This window comes from Rana temporaria, chromosome 3 (assembly GCF_905171775.1).
Source record: "Rana temporaria chromosome 3, aRanTem1.1, whole genome shotgun sequence".
Taxonomy (NCBI): Eukaryota; Metazoa; Chordata; class Amphibia; order Anura; family Ranidae; genus Rana; species Rana temporaria.
Window position 1 is genome coordinate 415,021,791 of NC_053491.1, and position 27,078 is coordinate 415,048,868.

Sequence of the window (27,078 nt, forward strand, 5' to 3'; positions counted from 1 at the left end):
ATAAATTAATTTATTAATGTGTGTGAAGCCCGCGGGTGTCGCCCCCCCCGGCGGAAAACATCGTAGAAGCCCGGGACCCTCCCCCATAGGCAGGAAGCCTCATGGTGAAGGGGGTCCCGGTGAAATACGGCGCTGAAGACGGGGGGCAGGTGCACCCCCCCGCAGAACTCGACGAAGCCCGGGACCCTCCCCCATAGGCAGGAAGCCTCATGGTGAAGGGGGTCCCGGTGAAATACGGCGCTGAAGACGGGGGGGGCAGGTGCACCCCCCCGCAGAACTCGACGAAGCCTGGGACCCTCCCCCATAGGCAGGAAGCCTCATGGTGAAGGGGGTCCCGGTGAAATACGGCGCTGAAGACGGGGGGCAGGTGCACCCCGCAGAACTCGACGAAGCCCGGGACCCTCCCCCATAGGCAGGAGCCTCATGGTGAAGGGGGTTCCGGCAGAAGACGGCGAAGCCCGGGGCCTAATGGGGTGGTGGTGGGGGCCCCCAGGCAGAAGACCCCCGGCTGACTAATAAATTAATTTATTAATGTGTGTGGTGTTTTATTTATTTACATTTTTTTCCCCAGGTGAATGGGTAGGGGTACAATGTACCCCATACTCATTCACATAGGGTGGGGGGCCGGAATCTGGGGGCCACCTTATTAAAGGGGCCTCTCAGATTGTGATAAGCCACCCGCCCGCATACCCCGACAACCAACGGCCAGGGTTGTCGGGAAGAGGCTCTTGTCCCTATCGACATGGGGACAAGAGTGCTGTGGGGTGGGGGGGCAGTGCCCTCTCCCCCACAGCACACACTCCCCCATGTTGAGGGCATGCGGTCTGGTACGGCTCAGGAGGGGGGGGGGCGCTCGCTCGTCCCCACCCCCATTCCTGTCCAGCCAGACTGCGTGCCTGGGATAAGGGCTTGGTCTGGATCTTGGGGGGGGACCCCACGCTGGTTTTCGGCGCGGGTTTAACCCCTTATGTTCCAGACCAAGTCTAAGAGCCTGGTATGCACCTGGAGGGGAACCCACATTTTTTATTTATTTTTTGGTCTGGAGATTTTTTTTATTTAAAGACACGACATTAAAAGCCAAGCCCCAATTGGCTATAAAACAGAGTAACATAATTATGTCATTACAACATTAATACATCAACACCCCACAACTTACTTACACTGTACAAAAACAAAGTCTTTACAAAAAGAAACTCCAACTCATTAAAATCCAACATTAACAATTCCCCAACATTACCAAATACTCCTGCTACACTCTTAATTACTTCATTTTTTTTTTTCTAAATATTATTTACTTTAAATATACCAAAATTTACTCAGCCTCCATGTTGGGGTCTCCATCTGAGGGACCCACAACTGCAGTGTCCAACACAAGAAATTTATTGTGTACGGACACTGGATTAGAAGGAGGGGGACCAGGACCAAGACCAACACGAGACACTGAGGTCTGTTTTTTCTTGCCCTTCCCCTTGACAGATTCCCATTCAACCTCTCGACTCTTCTCCCTCCTCCTCTTCTCCCCCCGAGATTCACTAGGAGCATCGGAGAGATCAGAGGAGTCGGAGGAATCGGAATCTATTGTTGTATTGTTGTACACATCCGAATCTGACTTTATCAAAGGAAAAAACCTCATCCTCACACTCTGAAGGTGCAGGAGATGGACCAGGGGATGAAGTAGAGGATGGGGCAGAGGATAGAACAGGAAATGGGGCAGGGGATGGGGTCCAGGTAGGAATGAACTGTGAACCACCATCCAAAGGATGGAGCACCACCACAGGCACACGCTTTACCATTTTAGGATGCTTGACGGGCTCACCAGAACTCAAGACTTGGGGTGTAGGTACCTTGAAAACCCCCTGAGGTACCTCTATAACAGGCTGCCCCTCCCCCGGCACCCCAGAACTGGGCGCCCCTGACCCCAAGGAAGATTTCTTAACTCTTACCCTCCTCACCTTGGGAGCGGGATTTTTGGGGTCCCCGGCCCTCGGGGCCGACCCACAACCTGCGGATGACCCCGGGTCCTCAGAACCAATTGTGAACCCCTGAGGCTGAGCACACTGACCTGCAGCTGGTTGAGGCGAAACTGTCAGCACCGGGCCTACAGGAGAGTCACTATGACCAGCAGCTGGTTGAGATGGAACCAACAGCATTGGGCCTACAGGAGAGTCAGTCTTTTCCTCAGGTGACCTAAAAGCTGCAGGGCAACGACTGAAGGGGTGCCCCAAGACTCCACACAAATTGCACCGAATCCGGGTACACCCCTCCGCCCTATGCCCCACCTCATCACACCTAGAGCAACGTGTGGCAGCACACTAAAGTGCAAAGGGCTGCCACCCTTGAAGCAAAGTTGCCCCAGGTAGAAAGCCACCAATCTATCACGCCCAATGTACCCAGTAGCTGGAATATGGGTGACAGTTGACCCGATTCTTCGGAGCTTGACAGGGACAAACCATGCCCCTGTCCAAATCCCCTTAGAACCCAACTCCTTTTTTGGGGGGCCCATAACCTGCCCAAACCTCCCCAACCATGTTGTAATGTCTTCCGCGGGCACGGATTCGTTGCGGACCATGATTGTAACTTTTTTTACATCATCCTGGCGGGACAAAGGGGTTGCCTTAAAAGGCTTCCAGGCAGGGCGATTTTTAACTACTTCCAATTTAGTAAGGAAGCTCTCCATCAGAGTTGCTGTACAAAAACTGATATCATACTCCGGGGAGCCTGCGGGGTGAATAATGGCGAAAATATCTGCCACCCTGAAACCTAGGGCCAGCACCATATCCACCACCGCACTCCTCCCCGGAGCACGATCTGAAATACATAAACCGCCCTGCCAGCGCAGCTGCACCACATTGCGGCGCTTCCTCTCTACCGCCGCGGCACGGGCAGCAGCTGGCACAGTGCCCGTGAAAGCCATAGTGCCATGCTGGGCATAAAATCGCCCAAGCTGCACCCTATCCCCAGCAACATCCGCAAATGACATACCAGTTCTTAAAGCCGACACCACTTGGGCCTCTTGAGACCCACTAATCTGGGGGGGGGGGCAGGGGAAACGCTGGGAACAGGGGGGGCAGGGAGGGCAGCAGGAACGGGAGAGACAGCAGGGGGCACAACAGGGAGAACAACATGGGGGGCACCATTATCCACCAAAACATTATCAGCATCTAACATGACATTGACCATATTGCTCTGGTCGCCCACAGGAGCATCAGGAACACTGGGTGTACCAGTATTACCCCCAGCCACCAGAGGTGACCCAACACCAACCCCCTGAGATTGAACTTGTCCACTTTGCTGGTCACCCCCAGAAGGGACCACTAGAACATCTAATGACAAATTGTCCATGATGACACCATCCGCACCCTGAACCACTTTACACGGCTCACCCTCTATCTGCCTGATATAATTAATGGCGAGGCTTGAGCCTGGTGATTCACCCTGCTCACACTCACCCCACTCACCGGGCAGAGGGGTCATTGCCGCAGCCGAACACATCAAGGCTGGGGAGGGTGGGGACACAGAAGGCAACTCCCCTGGGGGGACAACAGGGGAGAAGGACACAGGGGGCAACTCTACTGGGGGGACAGCACCTGGCTGTGTCAGTTCCGTTTTTGGGGACACAGCTGCCGCTGCACCAGATAGTCCATGCGGGACCTCCGTCACTGTGACCTCCGCCGGATCGAGTCTCTCACCTCCCGCCATGACCTCCATCTCGGCTCCCTCAGCTCTCTCATCCTCCATCGCGGCACCTCCGACCTCCATACACTCAGCAGCAGCACCTCCGTCCATCACAAACACTTCCTGGTTGGACTCACACACGGCACTCGCGGGACTCCCGCGAGCGGGAACAGCGCCACCTAGCGGCCGAGATGCAACAGAGGTCCCGGCCCGGGAACCCCGTCTAACGGCCTGGCTGCAGTTTCCATGGGCAACCACAATCCGCTGATTGAAGTCAAACATCTCGGGAGTTACAGTACCTGCAGACATGACAAGTCCATTTAGTAGGGCAGTGTATTCAACTGTAACATCCCTCAGGGTTTGGATGTTTAGCCGAAAGCCCTTTCTGCGGTTCTTATTAACAGAGTCTCTAGCACTCCTCAGCCGGGCCAGCTCAGCATATGCAGCCTCAAGATACACCACCACTTTCTCCATTAGGCAATACATGACTTGAATCCTGAGATCTCTCTTACTGACATCTTCCCCCGGCTGTGCTGCAAGCCAACATACTTTCTCCTGGGAATGTAGGTAAAGTACTTCAACCTTAGTTGGCTTTAATCCATCCAAAAAACCTGAGATCTTATGTGAGCCTCCAGGCCCACTCACCACCGGCAAAACCTGAGACATTGACTGGGGATTTGAGCCATCCCCTGGGCTTGAAGCCTCCATAGCCTCTGGGATCTCCAGGAGCTCTCAGCACCGGTTGTGTCTGGAGTTCCCCTTCATGAACAGCGATCTGTCATTTATCCATGTCAGTCCCGCACCACCTTCAGTTAGAACACACCCAGGGAACATATTTAACCCCTCCCTCGCACCTAGTGTTAACCCCTTCCCTGCCAGTGGCATTTGTTTAGTAAGCAATGCATTTTTAGAGCACTGATCGCTAGAAAAATGCCAATGGTTCCGAAAAAGTGTCCGATGTGTCCGCCATAATGTCGCAGTACCGTTAAAAATCGCTGATCGCCGCAATAACTAGTTAAAAATAAAAAATAAATAAAAATGCCATATTTTGTAGACGCTATAACTTTTGCCAAAACCAATCAATAAACGCTATTTGCGATTTTTTGGAACCAAAAATATGTAGAATATGGATCGGCCTAAAGTGAGGGATTTTTTTAATTATTAGAATATATATTTTTGGGGATATTTATTATAGCAAAAAGTCAAAATTATTCTTATTTTTAAAAAAAATTGTCGCTCTATTTTTGGTTAGAGCTCTAAAAAATATAAAACCGCAGAGGTGATCAAATACCACCAAAATAAAGCTCTCTTTGTGGGAAAAAAAAAGGTTGCCAATTTTGTTTGCGAGCCACGTCGCACGACTGCGCAATTGTCAGTTAAAGCAACGCCGTGCCGAATCACAAAAACTGGCCCAGTCATTGACCAGCAATATGGTCCGGGGCTCAAGTGGTTAAAAATTAACAAAACACTAAAGTTAGCCCAATTTTTGGTGATAATGTGAAAGATGATGTTACACCGAGTAAATAGATACCTTACATGTCACGCTTTACTATTAAAAACACTCCTGGAATGGGGCCAAAATTCAGTACTTGAAATTCCCCATAGGCGACCTTTTTTTTTTTTTCAGGTTACCAGTTTATAGTTACAAAGAAGGTCTAGTGCTAAAAGTATTGCTCTCGCTCTAACGCACGCGTCAATACCTCACATGTGTGGTTTGAACGATGTTTATATATGTGGGCGGGACTTGCGTAAGTCCCGCCCACATATGTAAACACCGTTTATCAAAAAAAGTGACAAAAAAGTGCAAGAAGAAAAATATGAGCTAAAAAAAAAAAAAAAAAAAACGGCCCTGTCCCTAGAAGCTCGCACTCAGAAGCGAATATGCATGTAAGTCCCCACATATGTAAACACCATTCAAACCACACATGTGAGGTATTGACGCATGCGTTAGAGCGAGAGCAATCATTCTAGCCCTAGACCTCCTCTGTAACTCTGAACTGGTCACCTGTAAAAAAAAAACAAGCATCGCCTATGGATATTTTTATGTCCCGAAGTTTGGCGCCATTCCATGAGTGTGTGACAAGTTGGTATCTATTTACTCGGTGTAACATCATCTTTCACATTATCCATAAAAATTGGGCTAACTTTACTGTTTTGTTATTTTTTAATTCATGGACCGTGTTTTTTTTTGGGCCAAAAAAAAAAGGCGTTAGAAAAATTATTGCGCAAATGCCGTTGGAAATCAAATAAAAAATGACCGCCACTTTATTCCCTAGGGTGTCTGCTAAAAAATGAGTAATTTCCCAGGAACAAAATATAATTTTTACATGAAGGGGAGAAGTGCCAGAATAGGCGCGGTATGGAAGTGGTTAAAGTGAAATAATAAAAGTGAAATATTCCTTTAAATTTCATACAGGGGGGGAGGGGGGGTACACGCATGTTTCCCATGCTTAGAACTGTCCCTGTACAAGATGTCATTTCTGAAGTGAAAAAAAGTAAGTTTAAAGTACTCATGGCTATAAAGAATACAGTCATTGCTCATTAAAACTAAAAAAAATAAAAAAAAATGTATGGGGGTCCCCCCAAATTAAATTACCAGGCCCTTCAGGTCTGGAATGGATATTAAGGGGAACCCCGCCGTAAAAAACAAAAAAAAAATGGCGTGGGGTCCCCCCAAATATCCATACCAGGCCCTTATCCGAGCATGTTAACCTGGCCGGCCGCAGAAAAGAGGGGGGGACAGAGTGCAGCCCCCCTCTCCTGAACCGCACCAGGCCACATGCCCTCAACATGGGGGAGGATGTCCCCATGTTGATGGGGACAAGGGCCTCATCCCCACAACCCTTGCCCGGTGGTTGTGGGGGTCTGCGGGCGGGGGGCTTATCAGAATCTGGAAGACCCCTTTAACAAAGGGGACCCCCAGATCCCGGCCCCCCCCTGTGTGAAATGGTAATGGGGTACATTGTACCCCTACCATTTTACAAAAAAAAAGTGACAAAAGTGTGAAAAATGACAGTAGCCGGTTTTTGACAATTCCTTTAATAAAATCTTCTTTCCGCAGTTCCTTCTTCTTCTTTCATTCGGGTTTCTTCCTCTGCTTCTTTCTTGGGTCTTCTCGTCCACATCTTGCCGTCTTGCCGTCTTCTCCCATCTTCTTCTCTGTCCATCGACCTTCTCGTCCCGCATCTTCTTGATCTTCTGGGTGCTGCGCTTGAAATTGAAGATCCCGCCGTGTTCCCGCTCCTGGGGCCCGCCCCCCTCTGACGCCACAGGTAAACTCATATGAAAGTCCACATGAGGCATATGTGCGTCAGAGGGGGGCGGGGTCACATGAGTGTGACACGGCGGGAACTTCAATTGGAAGCTGCGGCGGCATCTTCTTCTCCGGACGGCGCGCTTGAAATTGAATTCCCCGCCGTGTGACGCTCTGTGACCCCGCCCCCCTCTGACGCACATGACCTTCTAAGGAGTTTACTTGTGGCGTCAGAGGGGGGCGGGTCCCAGGAGCGGAACACGGCGGCCAATTCAAATTCAAGCGCTGCGTCCGGGGAAGAAAAAGATGTGGACGAGAAGGCTGGCAGACGGATGGAGAAGAAGACAGGAGAAGACAACGGGCAAGATGTAGACGAGTAGGCTGAAGGACGGACGGAGAAGATAGAAGAACACGTCGGGTAAGATGTGGACGAGAAGACCCAAGAAAGAAGCAGCGGAAGAAACCTGAATGGAAGAAGAAAAGAAGATTTTATTAAAAGATTTGTCAAAAACCGGCTACTGTCATTTTACAATGTATCCCATTACCATTTCACATAGGGGGGGGCCAGGATCTGGGGGTCCCCTTTGTTAAAGGGGTCTTCCAGATTCTGATAAGCCCCCCGCCCGCAGACCCTCACAACCACCGGGCAAGGGTTGTGGGGATGAGGCCCTTGTCCCCATCAACATGGGGACATCCTCCCCATGTTGAGGGCATGTGGCCTGGTGCGGTTCAGGAGAGGGGGGGGCGCACTCTGTCCCCCCCTCTTTTCTGCGGCCGGCCAGGTCAACGTGCTCGGATAAGGGTCTGGTGTGGATTTTTAGGGGGACTCCACGCCATTTTTTTTTTTATTTGGGGTGGAGTTCCCCTTAAAATCCACACCAGACCTGAAGGGCCTGTTATGGATATTTGCCGGGAACCGCACGTCTTTTTTTTTTTTGGTTTTTACTGCGGGGTTTCCCTTAATATCCATATCAGACCTGAAGGGCCTGGTAATTTAATTTGGGGGACCCCCATACATTTTTTGTTTTCCTTTATGAATGAATCCCTTTAGAATTGCCAGGAGCCGACAATTCATTATAGCCACGTGTGAATTTTAAATGGCTTTTTTCCTTCAGAATGTCATTTTTTGCAGGGACTGTTCTAAGTACGGGAAAATGCGCTATTTCACATGCTGACATTACACCCCCCCTAGGTACGAAATTTAAAGGAATATTTCACTTTTATTGTTTCACTTTAAGCAATATTAATTTCACTGCTCCCGAAAAAACGTCCGTTTTAAAAAATAAAAAAAACATTGATACATGTTTCCTGGGGCAGGACTGAGGTCCCCAAACACTTTTTAGGACAAAACTTGCAGATTAGCCATTAAAATGAACACTTTTGATTTCTCCCATAGACTTCTATAGGGAGTTCGGCGCGGCTTTACATATTACTTTCAATGCGCCGGCTGCTGCGCTGGTTCATGCGCCTAATTAAGGCTTCACCCGGCGCACTAATTAAGGCATGAACCAGCGCAGCGCACAGAGCATAGTAAATCAGCCCCTATGTCACTCGGGTGTTTTATCTGGTGGACCGATCACATGGATTTCTTTTGATGTCACATTTTGAGTTTACCGTTGGTGATTCACCGATTTACACTGGAGAATCTATCCTTTGGACTTATAATATATTCACTGTTCTCTCACTTGTTATGTTTGAACTTGGTTATCATTAACATCCATTTAGATCCATTCACATTTCATTACAGGTTTTTTTGCCTGTATATTCAGGCCACTTTTTATGTATTTTGTGTATTCATTTATTTATTTTATACCTTGTGTTTAAACATTAGCGTCTCACATTTGTTAACAGGTTCCTGCATTAACTATAGTATACGTAGTGGAATTCAAATCGCAGAGCAGTATCAGGAATCTGCCTTGTGGGTCTTTTATTTCTTCATGGAGCGTAAACGCCACTGATTAATGTGAGGAGGGGTATTACCGCGCTACCAAAGGACTAGTAAAGGGGTAGCTAAAAGGAAGGGAGGAGGGGGTAGGAGAGTGGGGAAGGAACGTGAACAAACAAGGGGAAAAAAATTAACTGCTGCGGCACTGCAAGTGTATCAAATCCCATAAATAAATGAATAAAAAATAGTGCTGCGCTGTAGGGGTAGGGAATAGTATACATCTCATTAATGCTGTGCTAGATTAGAATGGGTGCATCTAAACAGTATCACAGTAAACGGTTTCAGTGATGCATCGTAGCAAATCCAAAGTGAAAGAAATAAGTGCTAGGTGAATAAGACAGCCGACGCTGATAAAGCCACAGGGCTATAAAAACTATACACAAAGGTGATAGCAAAAAATAGGATTTTTGTACTCACCGTAAAATCCATTTCTCTGAGTTCATAGACGGACACAGCATCCTTTGACAGTAGGGTTATATCCGCTTCCCTTTAGGAGAGTTTAGGCAGAAAAAAAGCACTTAAAGTGTTAACAACTCATTCCTCAGTGCAGCTCCTCCCAGGGGGCGTGGCCCCCTGGGTATAACCCACACCCTGCTCTAGTAGCCTCAGTTCGTAACAAGCCGTACAAACAAAGGAGGGGTGGGTGCTGTGTCCGTCTATGAACTCAGAGAAATGGATTTTACGGTGAGTACAAAAATCCTATTTTCTCTTCCGTTCATAGACGGACACATCATCTTTTGACAGTAGGGACGTCCCAAAGCAGTGTCAAAAAATTCAAGGGGTGGGAAAATAACACAGCAAACCAGGTTACACCCCAAACAAAACTGGAGTTGCTCAATGGAGAAAGTCCAACCATAAACTGCCGCCTGTAACACGTGCGGCCGAAGGAGGCATCAGAAGATGCACTCACATCCATCTTGTAAAACATTGAAAAAGTGTGGATCGACGACCAGGTCGCAGCCTAACACCCCTGTAACACAGAGGCATGATGCCGGAAAACCCAAGAGGCCCCCATCGCCCTGGTCGAATGCACCGTAACCCGAAAGGGGGGCGCACGCCCCTTCAGGGCATAGGCCTGAAGCACAATCTGTCGGATCCACCTAGAAATGGTGGCCGACGAGACTGCCAGGCCCTCTTGTAGGACCAGCCACCGACACGAACAGTGAGTCCGACTTCCGGAACGGAATCGTAGCAGATAAGTACACTCGTAGGGCCCGAACCCCATTCAGAGGATGTAAAGTGACCTCCTCCTGGCATTTCGGCCGAGGACATATAGATGGAAGAACAATGTCCACATCAATGTGAAAAGCCGAAATGACCTTGGGGAGAAAAGACGGCTGCGGCCGCAGCACCACCTCATCCCTATGGATGGCCAAGTAGGGAGCCTTGCAAGACAAGGCCAGGTGTACAGACAAACACTCGTCTGATCGAGGCAATTGCTACCAGAAAAAATCACCTTTTGTGACAGTCAACAAAAAACCTCCCGAATGTCCCCAAAGGGAGCATCCAGAAGAACCGAAAGGACTAAATTCAAGTCCCATGGGGGTAGTGGAGGGCGCACCGGAGGGGCCACATGCCAGACCCCCTGACCAAATGTACGCACCAAGGAGGTAGACTTCCGTGCACGCAGCACGGTAGAGACCACCGAGCCCAATAGGCCTCGGACCTTCAGCCCCAGGCTCTCAACAGCCACGCCGCTAAAGCCAGTGGCTGTAAGACAGGGTGGAAGATTGGACCCTGTAACATAAGATCAACCCCCAGGGGAAGACGCTAGGGGGCGTCTGCCACCAGGCGCACCAGGTCCGCATACCAGGAGCGACGCGGCCAATCTGGGGCAATCAGGATTGATAGAATCCCTTCGGCTTCCACTCTGCGCAGCAGGCGAGGAAGAAGCTACTGAGGAGGGAAGGTGTAAATTAGGCGATAGTGACCCCAAGGAGCCACCCACGTGCCTGATGCGTCCGCCCACGGGTCCCTTGACCTGGCCACGATCGTGACACCTTCCGGTTGAGGTGGGGCGCTAGAAGGTCCACACCTGGAGTGCCCCACTTTCGGCACAGACACTGAAACCCCTGCGGGTGGAGAGACCACTCACCTTGGTCTAGCGCACTTCGACTTAGGAAGTCGGCTTGCCAATTCCGTATTCCCGGAATGTACACGGCCGATAGAGCCAGAACGGACCTTTCGGCCCACCGTAGGATGTGCGCAACCCTCGTCGCTGCAACAGAACTTCGTGTGCCTCCCTGATGATCGACGTACGCCATGGCATTGTCGGACAGGATCCTGACCGGTCGGCCCTGTAGATCCAGGGACCACCAGGCAAGGCAAAGCTTGATTGCTCGGAGCTCCAGAACATCGATCGGTAGGTGGGACTCCACCTGAGTCCAGCGCCCCTGGGCTGACTGGGTGCCCCAAAAGCCCCTCCCCAACCGGAGAGGCTGGCATCTGTCGCGACCACTGTCCAGTGACATGGCAGAAACGACTTCACGGCCTGAAGCACCGGAGACGTCAGCCACCACACCAGGGAAGAATTGACCAGTTGACTCAACTGAATCTGGGAATCCAGAGATGACGGAAGCTTGTCCCAACGTGACAGCAGTTCTCTCTGTAGCACCCTGGCGTGGAATTGGGCATACGGAACCGCCTCGAAAGAGGCCACCGTCAGACCCAGAACCCTCATGCAGAAACGCAGAAATGACCACTTCTAGGTCGACAACTGCTGCCCATACATATTGCAGAGCCTGAATTTTTTCTGTTAGGAGAAAAAAACTCCCGCCCCGGCGGAATCCAGGACTAGTCCCAGGAATTCCAGTCCCTGAGACGGAATCAACACTGACTTCTGGACAATACAGAAGCCAGCCAAACTCTTGAAGAGTCTGACAAGTGATAGACACGGCTCCACTAATTCAGAGCTCGAAGACGCTCGTAGGAGAATGTCGTCCAGACATCCCACCATAACAAACCCCCGCTGTCACATCCGGGCCAGTATCGGGACAAGCACCTCGGTGAAAACCCATGGTGCCGACACCAAGCCGAGCGGGAGGGCCACAAAATGAAAATGGTCCCACCCGACCGCAAAGCCCAGAAATCTCTGGTGCTTTGAGCATATGGGGACATGCAGGTACGCGTTCATGACATCCAAGGATGCCAGAAAATCCCCATCCTGAAATTTTGCACTTTGACAAAAAAACAAACGAGGGCCTTGAGGCCCAGGATTGGACGGACCCCATCCTCCTTGGGGACTACAAACAGATTGAAGTAATACCCCTGAGACCGTTCCATCAAGGGAACTGGCACAATCACTCCCCCGACCAGAAGATCCTGGACAGCCCCTGACAGAGCCAACCAGTGAACCGGAGGAAGCCAGAGGCTGGAGGGGAAAAGAAAATCCTGTTTGGTAGACAAGAGAGAAACTCTAACTCGTACCCCGAGGAAACCACTTCGCAAACCCCACGGTCGGGGAGGAGAGACCTCCACTGAGCCGCGATTTCGTGAAGCCTATCCCCCCCCCCCCCCCCCGACCCGGGCGGGGGCAGACCTACAGGCGGAAGCAGGTATGTCCGCAGGCTTGTTGGGCTTGCGGAACCAGGTGCGCAGCTGCCCCGCAGCGGGGGTCTTAGCACCTTGCAAACCTTCCCCCACCGCACAGGGTGGGTGAAAAAAAATGCTTGGGGGTAGTAAAAGAGGGTCCTTGTACATGGTGAGGTCCCTAGCCCTTCCCAGACTGTGGGAACAGCATGCTATTACCCCCCGTGGCATCCTCAATGATGCCATTCAGGGAAGTCCCAAAAGGACCGTTCACCCTTAAAGGCCATTCACCAAGGCCTACTTGAGGACCAGTCCGCAGACCAGCACATCAGCCACACAAGGCGATGCAGTACCACCATATAGGCGGAAGCCCTGGAAAGCAAGAGCGTAACCAGGACCGACTCACAGACACATTTTAAGACCACAAACTAATTCTTCAGCCAGGTCCTTGCAGGGCTCGGAAACATCCAGCTCCTGCAGCAAAAACAAAACGTTGCCCATGCAGCCAGAGTCTCGTGACACCAGAGCTCCGGACAAAAAACGGTCTCACAGCCGAACCCCCTACCGCCAAGATGGAGCGGGCCACAGCCTCCATACTTCCATCCGCGGGGTCCACAAAAGCAGGAGCCCCATCCACATGGTGGCTAGCTCAACTGGACACTGGAGAGTCCACGGACGGAGGAGAGACCCACTTCAAAAAAAGGTCCTCCACAAAGGGATAACGCAAACTGTCTGCGGCGTATCCCATTCCTTGCAGTACAACCGAGCCTAGGACCACAAGAAAATGGCCGCCGAGCTATATAAGGCGTGACTCCGACAAAATGGTGGCTGTTGCGCATTTAAAAAGACAGTGACACAGCAAAACAGCACAGCACAAAAATCACATTCCAGCACACAAAAGAGGCCCTGTAGTGAACACACACAGCTCCTGCAGTGAACACACACAACCCCCGCTACGCACACAGGTCCAAGTGATAGGAGACCCCAGAAAAAAAAAAACTCACAGCCGTCACCCAAATGGGAAAGGAGGGAGAGGAAATAAGGGAGAGAGGAAAGCAAGGCACGCCCTCAGTCGACCTCCCAGGGGAAAATTCCAGCCAGACCACTTACCTGAGCAAGGGGCCACTACTTATCCGTCCTGCGACTACCGGCTGGAGGTATCCCAGACAGATCCAACGTCCGCTAAACGGCATGGCTGTCGGCCAGACACACTGTGACAAAGCCATAAAAGACCGGTCATATGTGTGCCCTAGAACCGAAGTTCCCCGGCCGCCCCTGGAGCAACAGGGCCTGTCGTGGATGTCCCAAAGCTGAGCTAAGGGCCGGCACACGCTCGATGGCCGAACATGGGGGGACTACAAGAGTCGAGGACCCAGCCTGTCACCCAGTCGGCTGTTGATAGAAGAATCACAGGATTCAAAAATGCAGGAACAAAATAATAAAAGCGAAAAAAACTTCCAGAGTACAGGACTCTAGAAGGGCCTGACTCTCCTGACGTTAGGCAGGAAAAAAACTGAGGCTACTAGAGCAGGGTGTGGGTTATACCCGGGGGGGGGCCACGCCCCCTGGGAGGAGCTGCACTGAGGAATGAGTTGTTAACACTTTAAGTGCTTTTTTTCTGCCTAAACTCTCCTAAAGGGAAGCGGATATAACCCTACTGTCAAAGGATGCTGTGTCCATCTATGAACGGAAGAGAAATATATACAGTGAAAAACAACGTAAGTATTCATGCAGGAGCAGCAGGCTGGACGCTGCTGGAGCTCATGTAATAAAGTGCTGGTGCCAAGTGTTCAAACATATAGTGCTTGCCGGGGAGAGGTTCCAATCTCCTTAAAAGTAGTGCAGATGTCCCCTTACCTTACTGCTGTAAGGTAACAGCATAAAACAACTCTAACTGGATAAGTGCAGCAACGAAATTCAGGTCGTTGGAAGTGGCAATGGTCCTCACACAAGAAGATAAAGGAGAGCACCAATAGTGTAAAAACGTAGGAGCAATTTAATAATATAAAAACGGCTTATACACTAGGGGCCAAATCCACAGCCAGCGGCGGAAATTACGTTTTTCTAAACTTATGTCATTTAAGTTACGGCGCCCTAAGTTGGTCTCGTAAGTGCCGTATCCACAGCGCATTTGCGCACAAAATTGCGCTTACGTAACTTAAATTCCGAGGCGTAAGGCGGAGTTATTGCAAGTGGGAAGGAAGTGGGCGTGCTTCATTGTAATGAGCCGTGACCCCATGCAAATGAAGGGCCTGCCGTACTGCGCATGCGCGCACGAATCTGCTTCTCACTGGGCATGTGCAGAACTTTGCTCGGCGCAATCAGTGAGATAGGTAAAAGGCCAAGCATACTTAGTTTGCGGATCGCCCTGTGTGTAAATAGCCCCAGTCAAACACACTTCCCTTGCAAAAGTATTTCCCTGTGTTCCCTTCCTAGAGCAAGTTGCTTCTGCTCTGAACGTTTGTCAGTGTTTGTTGGTGAGTTGTGTGTGATAGAGTAGTTTTGGAGGAGTATTAGATAGTAGTTGTTGTTTGTTTCTGATAAGTGTATTTTTTGTTTGATTGTTTCTGCTAAGTGTTTTTTTTTTCTGCTTGTATTTTGTGTTTGTTTTTTTCTGCTTGGATTTTGTGTTTGTTTTTTGTGTGTTTGTTTTTGACTTTGTAGTAGCTGTCTGCTTGTGTGTTTTGATTTTTGTTTCTTTGTTGTGTGTGATTTTTTGTTTGTTTGTCCTGTGAGTTTCTTATTGCTGAGTGGTGTCTGTGATGGCACCCAAGCGCAGGAAGCTTAATTTTACCCATGTGGAGAAGCAAATCCTTGCCAGGTCCATCGTCTGATATGGGCGCTATTTACATGGGCCTGAGAGCCGGAACACCTCCCCGGCCCAAAGGAAGAAGATATACCAAAAAATTACAGATCAGATAAATGCGGCAGGGGGGGGGGACGAGGACCCCCGCTGGCATACAGAAAAAGATCAATGATCTGAGGAGCGTGGTCCGCAATAAGGTGGCCAAGCTCACTGCCCATAGGAGGGGCACTGGAGGAGGGGGACCATGCCCCATCCGGCTGACTGAGGAGGAATGGGCAGTGGCCCGGTGTTTCCAGCCAGAGCAGGTGGTGGGCCTGCGTGGCTTTGACTCTGATGTTCCTGTGGGGCCAGGTAAGTTTTGTTTTTTCTATCTGGTGATTAGCATGTGTGGGTGGGGGAAGGGAAGATGTGCCAAGTGTGTGGATCCTCAAACCTGTGATTGTTTGGTGTCCTCCACAGATGACCAGGAGGTTGCTGGCCCATCAGGCCAGGAGGTTGCCGGCCCATCAGCCCAGGAGGATGCTGGGCCATCAGGCCAGGCTGCTGCACCACCCCAAGGACAGGAGGCTGCTGAGGATTCCCCAGGGGAGGGGAGGGGAGTGGCCAAACCTCCCCTCATGAGGAGGATGAGGGGGAGGAGGATGAGGGAGAGGGGGAGGGGGGAGGAAGAAGAAAACCTGCAGCTTGGCAGGGAAATCCTTCTGGCCTCTGAGCTAATGACATTTGAGGATACCCTTGAGGCTACCCCAGAGGCTACCCCAGAGGCTGGCAGCAGTCAGGCCACCATCAGGGGTAGCCCCTCCCACTCCTCCCCAACAGGCTGCAACCCACAAGGGTCACTCTCTCCCCTCCTCCAGAGCCACAAGCCTCAGGGGCAGGCAGGATGGCGACCCAGGAGACCAGGGGAGTGTTTGAGCGTCTGCCGGCCAGTCTGCAGAAGGACAATGCCCGGCAGACCCGCAGTCTGGGTGAGATACAAAAAAGTATCAACAAGATGGAGCACAGCCTGGGTGCAATGAGGGAGTCACTTGGTGATGTGGCCACAAACTCTTTGGGGGGTCATCACCTGTTTGTGGGACCTGAAGACCGCCACAACAGGTGTGGCCCAGGAGGTGACTGCCCTGACCCAGGCTGTGCAGGACAATACCCGGGCTGTGCATGACAATACCCGGGCTGGCCAGGCCAATACGGCTGCCATCACTGGCTGTCTGAACAGAATAGCAGTGGCCTTGGAGGGCAGGCCAGCAGGAGGACAGACACCAGGGGAGGCTCCTTCTTCCCCTGCTCACTCACCCCCCCATGAAGATACTCCCTCCCCTGCTCACACCCCCCCCCCCCGTGAAGATCCTCCAGTTGGCCGTGCCCGTGCCCTTGGGCAGCCCAGACGGAGCACTCGCCGCAGGAATTAATTAGCAGGGGTACTTTTTATTTTATTTTTACCAAAGGGGGGGGGTACTTGGATCTAATCCAATTCAATGTGCATGTGATGTGTCTGTGCTAGGGAACACAGTGGTGTGCATTCATGCATTCTCATTGTGACATAATTAATCTGCGTTTACTATGAATAAAAAAATTCTCAATGTGACATTATTCATGTGCGTTTACTGTGAAAAGAAACATTCTCATTGTGACATTATTCATGTGCGTTTACTGTGAAAAGAAACATTCTCATTGTGACATTATTCATGTGCGTTTACTGTGAAAAGAAACATTCTCATTGTGACATTATTCATGTGCGTTTACTGTGAAAAGATGCCTTCTGCGAGGCGTCTCCTGGCTGCTGTGCCCTCAGCAGACCGGGTAGAGTGGGTTAGGGGGGATTGCCTGGGTGGGGGGTCAGGTCAGCACGTATGTCAATCTGCAGTCCCCTTCTCATGGCAAAGTTGTGCAGCACGCAACATGCACCGATGATCTGGCACACAAAGTCTGGGGAATACAACAATGTACCCCCAGACTTATCCAGGCATCTGAAGCGGGACTTCAGCAGCCCAAATGTGCGCTCCACAACTGCCCGGGTGCGAATGTAAGCCTCGTTGTAGCGTTGCTCTCCTGGGGTTTGGGGGTTCCTGAATGGGGTCATCATATGTGGTCCCAGGGCATATCCAGAGTCACCTGTAAGGGAAAAGACATAAGGATGTTAGTCATGCATGTGCCCCTTGTGATGTCTGCATCATGGGGGGGGACATACCTGACACCCATGTCACTCACCAATCAGCCAGCTGTCTCCATACATGTTCTGTTCCAAATCTCTGAAGATTTTGGTCTGCCGGAATATATAGCTGTCATGGCAGGATCCCGGGAATTTTGCACAGACGTGCCAGATGAGGCCATGGGCATCCACGATTACCTGGACATTTATGGAATGCCAGTGCTTCAGATTCCAGGAACAGGTGCTCTGTCTCATGGGGGGGCTGTAGTGCCACATGGGTACAATCAATGGCCCCGATGGTCCATGGGAATCGGGCAATGTCGTAAAAGTCCGTCATGGTTTGCAATTGCTGGTCCTCCTGGGTGGGTTTTTTTTTAAATTGATTGGCCATGCGTCTCAGTATTGCAGGGACTACTTGATGGACACACCTGCTCATGGAGGATTGTGCCATCCCAGACAAACCACCTATGTGCATTGGAAAGACCCAGTGCAAGGAAATGGAGTGTTGCCATTACTTTGATGAGAGGTGGCAGGGCATGGGATCGTTGGGTTGGGGTGGTGAGATCATCCTGCAGGATTCTGGTTAATTCCAGGATGGCTTCCCGGTTAAAACGGAAGTTGCCATAGACCTCAGAAGCAGGCATGCCAAAGAGATCTCGGCATGAGTGGTATACCCTCTCCTGTGCCCTCCTCCTCCTCCTCCTCTGTGCCCTCTTTGTGCCTCTAAAGTAGCGAGTGCTGCTAGGATCATGGATGGCCCGGGCATGTTGGCAGACAGTTTGAAGTCCAGCAAATAAGTGTTCTCAGCTTTTCCTCAATGCTGTTGCTTCAGCAGACCTTTACACAGCATGTGTAAAATTAGGGCTGCTTTTATAACGTGTAAATTTGCGCAGGGAAACTAACAGGTGCGCACAGGGCGTAATCTACGGCGCACACACTTAATTATGTGGATCGCCCTATCTCCCTCATTTGCATCTTTGCCTATCAAAAACAGCGGCGTGACTAGCGTAATTTGCGTCCGAGGATGCGCCGGTGTAATCATTTTAGGTAGGACGGAAAATCCGGATTTTAATGCGTAACTCGTTTTGAGGATCGGGCGCAAAGATACGCACGGAGTAAAATTAGAAATCTCGAGTTAAGTCGGCGCATCTGCTTTGTGGATTTGGCCCTAGGTACTCACAAAAGTAGTTTTAAAATAAGGCATATAAAAAACGAGTGGCGGACTCGCTGGCATCACATCCGGTACCTCTTTAACTGGACTCTTGCACGCATTCGTCACTCACAAGTGACTTCTTGACTTAAACGCCACTGAGTCCTTGATGGCGATGAGAACACCCTTGGTTTCAGAGTCTGCATTTGCAGTGAAAACAAAAGGGTAATTCTAATGGGCCGTACAGACAACCGAACATGTCTGCTGAAACTGGTCCGCGGACCAGTTTCAGCAGACATGTTCGGTCGTGTGTAGGCACAAGCGTGCAGGATTCCAGCAAACATTTGCCCGCCGGGCCTTTTCCCAGCGGGCAAATATTCCTGGACTTGTTTTAAAACAGTCCGCTGGAATCCTGCCCGCTCGGACATGTTCGTACATGTCCGAGCGCCCGCCATCCCTCGCATGCGTCGAATGACTTCGACACATGCGTAGAAGCATTTAACTGACAGGCCCGCCCACATCGTGGCGACGGCGCGGACACGCCCCGCGTATTGTTTACGCGCGGATTTCTGTACGATGGTTAGTACAGCCATCGTACAGAAATCCCCGGGCAGACATGTACGGTGAAAACGGTTTCATCGTACAAGTTTGCCTGTGTGTACGCGGCCTTATGCGTGCATTCAGGTGGGCTAGTGAGCTAAAATGAGTCTCTTGTGCACATAGTATATCGCTATGGTTCAAAAAAGCTTCAGCCCATAAAGATTTGCGTTTCACAGGGTTGTTGAGCACTTTGGAGTTAACAGATTAAGTACATTAAGTGCCTTATCTTGTGGGTATTGTTAATCGCTTGGATAATATAAGGATCATATTTTGTGATGCGCAGGCACCCTCTAGTGGTTGTGATTGGAGTTATGAATATTAAGTTCCATATCTGTTCCATATTTGAGCAACTTGGTAATGTGCTCACAAAGCGTGACACGGGTTGCTGTCCATTCTTCTGCGAGTCATTTGAGAGGAAGTCTCAGGCCCCGTACTCACGACCAAACATGTCTGCTGAAACTGGTCCGCAGGCCAGTTTCAGCAGACATGTTTGGTCGTGTGTGGGCGCGAGCGGGCCGAATTCCAGCAAACATTTGCCCGCCGGGCCTTTTCCCAGCGGACAAATATTCCTGGACTTGTTTTAAAACAGTCCGCTGGAATCCTGCCCGCTCGGACATGTACGGTCGTCAGTACAGACCTACCGTACATGTCCAGGCGCCCGCCGTCCCTCGCATGCGTCGAATGACTTCGACGCATGCGTGGAAGCATTTTAAAGGCGGGCCGCCCACGTCGCTGCGTCATTGTCGCGGCGACACCACGTCATCGACGCGGCGACACCGCGGACACGCCCCGCGTATTGTTTACGCGCGGACTTCTGTACGATGGTGTGTACAACCATCGTTCAGAAGCCCTCTGGCAGACATGTATGGTGAAAACGGTCCGACGGACCGCTTTCACCATACATGTTTGGTCGTGAGTACCCGGCCTTAGAGTAGTTGTTTATGGCTCGGTCTGAAGGTTGTTGAAGTGGTACTCGCGCTGTAATGCCGGGTCCGCGGGGCTCAACGATTTATATAGGCATGGGGCGTGGTCACCGGGTGATATCACCCGGTGACCCCGCCCCTTATGTCGTCACCACCCGGAGCATGATGGGACTGTGACGTCATAAGAGGCTTATATAAATCATTGTGCACCACGCACCCAGCATTAAAGCAGGAAGATCATCGAGTCAACATCGAAAAAGAGAAGAAGGAAGAAGACGACACAGAAGACCGGCCGGCCGCTAGTAAAAGAGCTGGAAGAAGATAGCGGTACCCGGCAGAAGGCAGAAAGGGAGAAGAGAGCGGAGAAGTCGGAAGAAGACCCCCAAAGTCGGAAGAAGACCCCTGAAGTCGGAAGAAGGGAGAAGATCGGGCCACTGCTAGTAAAAGAGCTTGAAGAAGATAGCGGAGGAGCCCGGCAGAAAGAACCAGAGAGTGGAGAAGTCCAAAGAAGACCCCCAGAGCTGACTAATAAAGGGGGCTCCCGGATTCCGATAAGCCCCCCTTCACAGACCCCGACAACCAACGGCCAGGGTTGTCGGGAAGAGGTCCTTGTCCCAATCAACATGGGGACAAGGTGCTTTGGGGTGGGGGGGCGCCCCCTGCCCCAAAGGACCTACCTTCCATGTTAAGGGCATGTGGCCTGGTACGGTTCAGGAGGGGGGGTGCTTGCTCGTCCTTTCCTGACCGGCGCTTGCTCGTCCTTTCCTGACCGGCTGGGCTGCATGCTCGGATAAGGGTCTGTTATGGATTTTGGGGGGGACCCCCACGCCGTTTTTTCGGCGTAGGGGGTTTACCTTGAAATCCATACCAGACCTAAGGGCCTGTTATGCTCTTGGAGGGGGAACCCAGGCTGGTTTTTTATTTAAAGTTTGGCGTGAAGTTCCCCCTCATGATTCATACCAAATACCAGCTCTGTGGGAGGGAGGGGTTTGCCTTAGGGCCGGTTCACAGTGGGGCGACTTCCTGTAAAGTTGCCTTACTGTGAATGGGGATCCGACTTGGAGGTGACTTCCATTGAAATCAATGGGTACAAGTCACCTAGAAGTAGTACAGGAACCTTTTTTGAAGTCGGAGCGACTTCAGTAGTGTGCATTAAGATGGCTCCATTCACTTACATTATAATCCAAAACAAATGTGTAAGGACATAAAAATGCCTGAAATATTAGTGAATAATACCATATATATAAAGATGAACTAAATCAAAAGATTTGAAATAGCAACAATAATTGTGAAAAATACAAATGTTCATATACATATGAGTATATCACAATGGACCAAACTAGATGGTACAAGTCCAGATTAGCCACAGATTTCTGTAACGTAATTCAACACATAAGAGTGGGATGGCATCCCGTATGACCAATGAGCAAAAAAGTCCTGTTATGCGACTATGCTAAGCATGTGAGATGAGTCGCATCACTCCAGAAGTTTAGAAGCTCACTAGGAAGTCCACCATAAAATCCAATGATAGCCAAGACATTGTAGAAAGAAATGTTTGGACAGCCGCACTCTGGAAAAACCTTCTCGGTTGCCTTTTATTGGTAAAAGTATTCAAACACCACACATACAGCTGACGTTTCACACTATCAATCAGTGCTTACTCATGAGTAAGCACTGATTGATAGTGCGAAACGTCAGCTGTATGCCCCTATCTTTGCTGTGATGTGTGCTGTTTGAATACTTTTGCCAATAAAAGGCAAACATTTCTTTCTACAATTGCTTTGTGCATTGCCGGCACCTGGGTTTCTCTGAAAGGATACGGATCCATCCACATACCTTATTGGAGCGGTGACTATCATCCTTTGATAGCCAAGACATGTAAGGAATGGATACTTTTACCAGACGTGTTGGACACACTCGCCAGCGGCGGTATGTCAGACAGGCATAAACGAAATCCTCAGGATGATGACATCCACAGAGAGAGCGTTGAGGCTTCAAAGGATATCGCTGTGGTCCAACGTCTTTAGTCTTGTATACTCGGGATATGGTCAACAGAAGTAAAAAACTCCTCGTGGAAGACAGTAGGAGAGAATACTCACATGGAGGGACATGGAAAAAATTGAAAAAGGCTTCACATAGTGTAGTTAATCCCAATGGGAGATATAAAAAGCCTTTATTGGCATAAATAAAAATTGGATAAGAACAGTAAAAATACAAGCCCTGTGAAGAGGCGGGTACAAGTGATCACAAAATGGATGGCAAAGCGTGTTGAACAAGTAGATGTAGCAGGCTATGTACCCGACATGTTTCGAGCTATGGCTCTTCAACTGGGGCATAAACCTTCTGACCCACACCACGCCAATAATATACTATGCATGAACAATTGAATCAATCATGCCAAAACACCTAACAGCTGTTATTGAAAACAGCCGCTCTAAATATCCAGTCAATCACGGTAATGATGTGTGGAAAACACCTCCCGTTGTCAGCCAGAATTAACCACTCACTGCAGTGCACATTACACCCACGTCATGCGTCGGTCAGAGAAAACCATTAGTCCAATCAGCGCCTCGAGGAACGTCAACGTCATCACGCTCACCCGCGATGACGTATGTACACTATATCACCCCTCGGCGTCTGCAACGTCCGTCTGATCCAGACACAGGTGCAAGGCGTATCACTGCATCATCACAATGGCGCCCCATGATGTCATTACGCCGCGCTCCATAGATACTTGCGTTCCAAACACTAGACCACTGGGCATCGCCAAAACATGGCCAACCCAGGGACGGGGCAGTCAAAACGTGATGGTGATGGTATCATATAATATGGACAATTAACACCTAGCATAGATATACCCATGAATGATATATTAAGCATCTAGGCACATAAATGGAAAAATAAAAAAAACAAAAAAGGAAGCAATACAATCTGGATAGATCATACCATAATACCATTAATGAAAATCACATATACAAGGCACAATGACCAGAAATACATGTGTATTAAACGAATGTCAATGATGTAAATTATGTTACCATTAATTAATACAAGGGGTTTTATGCTTGCCGTAGGTGTAATGTGTGCCTTCATAACACCCTGACAAATAGAAAAATAGAAAGTTTTACATCTACAGTAACGTCTACCATTTATCACATGAAAGAATTTGTCACATGTGACACTTGATATGTGGTATACCTTCTAACCTGTCCGTGCAAAAAGCAGTACGTCGGTAGGACCATTCGTACCTTTGCTATTAGGGTCAATGAACATATCAAAAGTATAAAGAAAGGCAAGACTAACCATAGTGTGCCTAGGCACTATTTACAATGCCATCAAAAAAATCCAGCAGGCACTAGCTTTCAAGTGATTGACAAATTTACCCCTCACTGGAGGAGAGAGTCACGTGTTAGAGTTGTCTCTCAGTTAGAAATGTACTGGATACACCAGCTTCGATGCTTTTCCCCTCATGGGTTAGACATCGACTGGGATATCAATGCGTTTATCAATGAGGCATAGGATATACATTCATGAAATTTACGGTTTATGTGCTATTTTTAATATAAATTTAATTTTTAGTTCACCGTCCTCTTTTAGTTTAAGTATTGAGGATTAATGGTAACATAATTTACATCATTGCCATTCGTTTAATACACATGTATTTCTGGTCATTGTGCCTTGTATATGTGATTTTCATTAATGGTATTATGGTATGATCTATCCAGATTGTATTGCTTCCTTTTTTGATTTTTTTGTTTCCATTTATGTGCCTAGATGCTTAATATATCATTCATGGGTATATCTATGCTAGGTGTTAATTGTCCATATTATATGATACCATCACCATCACGTTTTGACTGCCCCGACCCTGGGTTGGCTAATGCCCAGTGGTCTAGTAAAGCAAGTATCTATGGAGCGCGGCGTAATGACATCATGGGACGCCATTGTGATGATGCAGTGATACGCCTTCCACCTCTGTCTGGATCAGACGGCCGTTGCAGACGCCGAGGGGTGATAAAGCGTACATACGTCATCGCGGGTGAGTGTGATGACGTTGACGTTCCTCGAGGCGCTGATTGGACTAATGGTTTTCTCTGACCGACGCATGACGTGGGTGTAATGTGCACTGCAGTGAGTGGTTGATTCTGGCTGACAATGGGAGGTGTTTTCCACAAATCATTACCGTGATTGACTGGATATTTAGAGCGGCTGTTTTCAATAACAGCTGTTAGGTGTTTTGGCATGATTGATTCAATTGTTTATGCATAGTATATTTTTGGCGTGGTGTGGGTCAGAACAGAAGGTTTATGCCCCAGTTGAAGAGCCATAGCTGGAAACAATGTCGGGTACATAGCCTGCTACAGCTACTTCACCACGCTTTGTCATCCATTTTGTGATCACTTGTACATGCCTCTTCACAGGGCTTGTATTTTTACTGTTCTTATCCAATTTTTATTTATGCCAATAAATGCTTTTTATATCTCCCATTGGGATTAACTACACTATGTGAAGCCTTTTTCAATTTTTTCCATGTCCCTCCATGTGAGTATGCTCTCCTACTGTCTTCCACAAGGAGTTTTTTATTTCTGTTCACTATATCCCGAGTATACAAGACTAAAGACATTGGACCACAGCGATATCCTTTGAAGCCTCAATGCTCTCTCTGTGGATGTCATCATCCTGAGGATTTCGTTTATGCCTGTCTGACATACCGCCTCTGGTGATGCGACTCATCTCACATGCTTAGCATAGTCGCATAACAGGACTTTTTTGCTCATTGGTCATACGGGACCAATATTGAATGTATTGAATTACTTCACATAAATCTGTGACTAATCTGGACTTGTACCATCTAGTTTGGTCCATTTTTATGTCCTTACACATTTGTTTTGGATTATAGTTCATACTACATCTCCATTTAGCGCCGCACTTTTTTTCTTTATTTTTGTACACAATATTGTCTTATTGTTGGTGCAGGCTGCAACACCCACTATCTCTCATAGTAGCGCAACTTTTTCCTTTTATTATTTCATTCACTTACATTGATTTCTTCATGCAGCGTGACTTGAGGCGACTAGGGGCGACTTGAAGTCGGATCCAAAGTCGGACCTGTGTGAATGGGCTCTTAGGCTTAAAAAACAATACAAATAGAAAATAGAAAGCTGACTAATAACACTTTTCTATATTCTCATAATCCTAATGCAAAAGTGCAGGTATGAATACTATTACTGGGATTTGTTCCAAAATATCTTCTTCTGAACATGCGCTTGGTGTTTATTGACTTTTGCTATAACTATCTCCAATCTTTGTCTTCTGGCTTCCTGTGTCTAGTCCTCTCTGACATTCCCTTCTCTCCTCAGGATCACAGCAGTTCAAAAGTTTCTGTTGCATCCACTTTAGTCCATGAGATGGGCCACAACCTGGGAATGGATCATGATCAGGAGAACTGCTCATGTTCCGCAGGGTCTTGCTTCATGTCACCAGTTCTCAGGTATGATCAGAAATGTTAGATCTGAACTAAGCCATTAAAAATACACAGTTTTATGCAGCTCATGTATTTATGAATAAATTGTTAGATTTACTTTAAAGTGACCCTGTCACCAATCTCAAAATTAAGTTTTCTGTAAAAAACAATGTAAATACTTACCTCTCCTGCTGCTCGCACCACTAAAGGCCACTCTGGTAAAGAGCAATTGTCCATGATGTCTGCCGGCAAACCTACATTTTAAAGTGGACCTTCAGTAATATTTTCATCTATTAATTCTTCTGCCCTTGTTGTTTTAACTGCTTGACGACCATACGGCGGCAGGTCGGCTCTGCTGGGCGAGAGCATGTAGCTATACGTCACCTCGCCCAGCAGCCAATAGGGGCGCGGGCGCGCCCCCCGACTCCCGTGCGCGTGCCCGGCGGGCGCGATCACCGCCGGGCACATGCGATTGGTTGTTACAGAGCGAGGATTGGGAGCTGTGTGTGTAAACACACAGCTCCTGGTCCTGTCAGGGAGAGAAATGCTGATCTTCTGTTCATACAATGTATGAACAGAAGATCAGTCATTTCCCCATGTCAGTCCACCCTCTACAGTTAGAACAAACCCAGGGAACATACTTAACCCCTTCCCCACCCCCTAGTGTTAACCCCTTCACTGCCAATGGCATTTTTATAGTAATCCAATGCATTTTTATAGCACTGATCGCTATAAAAATGCCAATGGTCCCAAAAATGTGTCAAAAGTGTCCGAAGTGTCCGCCGTAATGTCGCAGTGCCGAAAAAAAACTGCTGATCGCCGCCGTTACTAGTAAAAAAAAAATATTAATAAAAATGCCATAAAAATACCCCCTATTTTGTAAACGCTATAACTTTTGCGCAAACCAATCAATAAACGCTTATTGCGATTTTTTTAACGAAAAATATGTAGAAGAATACGTATCGGCCTAAACTGAGGAAATAAAAATGTTTGGGGGATATTTATTATAGCAAAAAGTAAAAAAAATAAAAAGTTTTCAAAATTGTCGCTCTATTTTTGTTTATAGCGCAAAAAATAAAAACCGCAGAGGTGATCAAATAACACAGAAAGAAAGCTCTATTTGTGGGGAAAAAAGAACACCAATTTTGTTTGGGAGTCACGTCGCACGACCGCGCAATTGTCAGTTAAAGAGACGCAGTGCCGAATCGCAAAAAGTGCTCTGGTCTTTGACCAGCAATATGGTCCGGAGGTTAAGTGGTTAACTTTGGATAGTAAAACATTTTTTCTTGTCTGGTAATTAGCCTAGGCTTATGACATCATGCACAGCTCTCTAACTCTCATGAGTGTTTGCCAGGAAGGGAGGGGTGGGTCATAAGAGGGCCAATGAGAACTGGAGGTGTGCCTCTGTAAATCCAGGAAATGAACAGGCAGCAGCTTCAGCTGCCCACAGTTAAAATGGATGCAGCCAGACTCCGTGGAGGGAGATTTCTGCAGCATATTTGACAAGTACAGAATCACAGTATATATAAAATAATATGCAAAGTGGTTGGAGGGAAGCTTCAGAATGGCAAAGATGTTTTTATTA

The 27,078-nt window shown here is 48.8% G+C and overlaps 1 protein-coding gene across 1 annotated transcript in view; it reads left to right on the forward strand.

Moving 5' to 3' along the window:
- The window catches only part of LOC120930523 (snake venom metalloproteinase atroxlysin-1-like), a 65,196-nt gene extending 39,657 nt beyond the window's left edge, over positions 1-25,539 (forward strand). The window contains exon 5 of the mRNA XM_040341701.1: positions 25,390-25,539. Coding sequence (XP_040197635.1) covers positions 25,390-25,539 — 150 coding nt within the window. The remainder of the gene's footprint in view (positions 1-25,389) is intronic.
- The last annotated feature ends 1,539 nt before the right edge of the window (positions 25,540-27,078 follow it).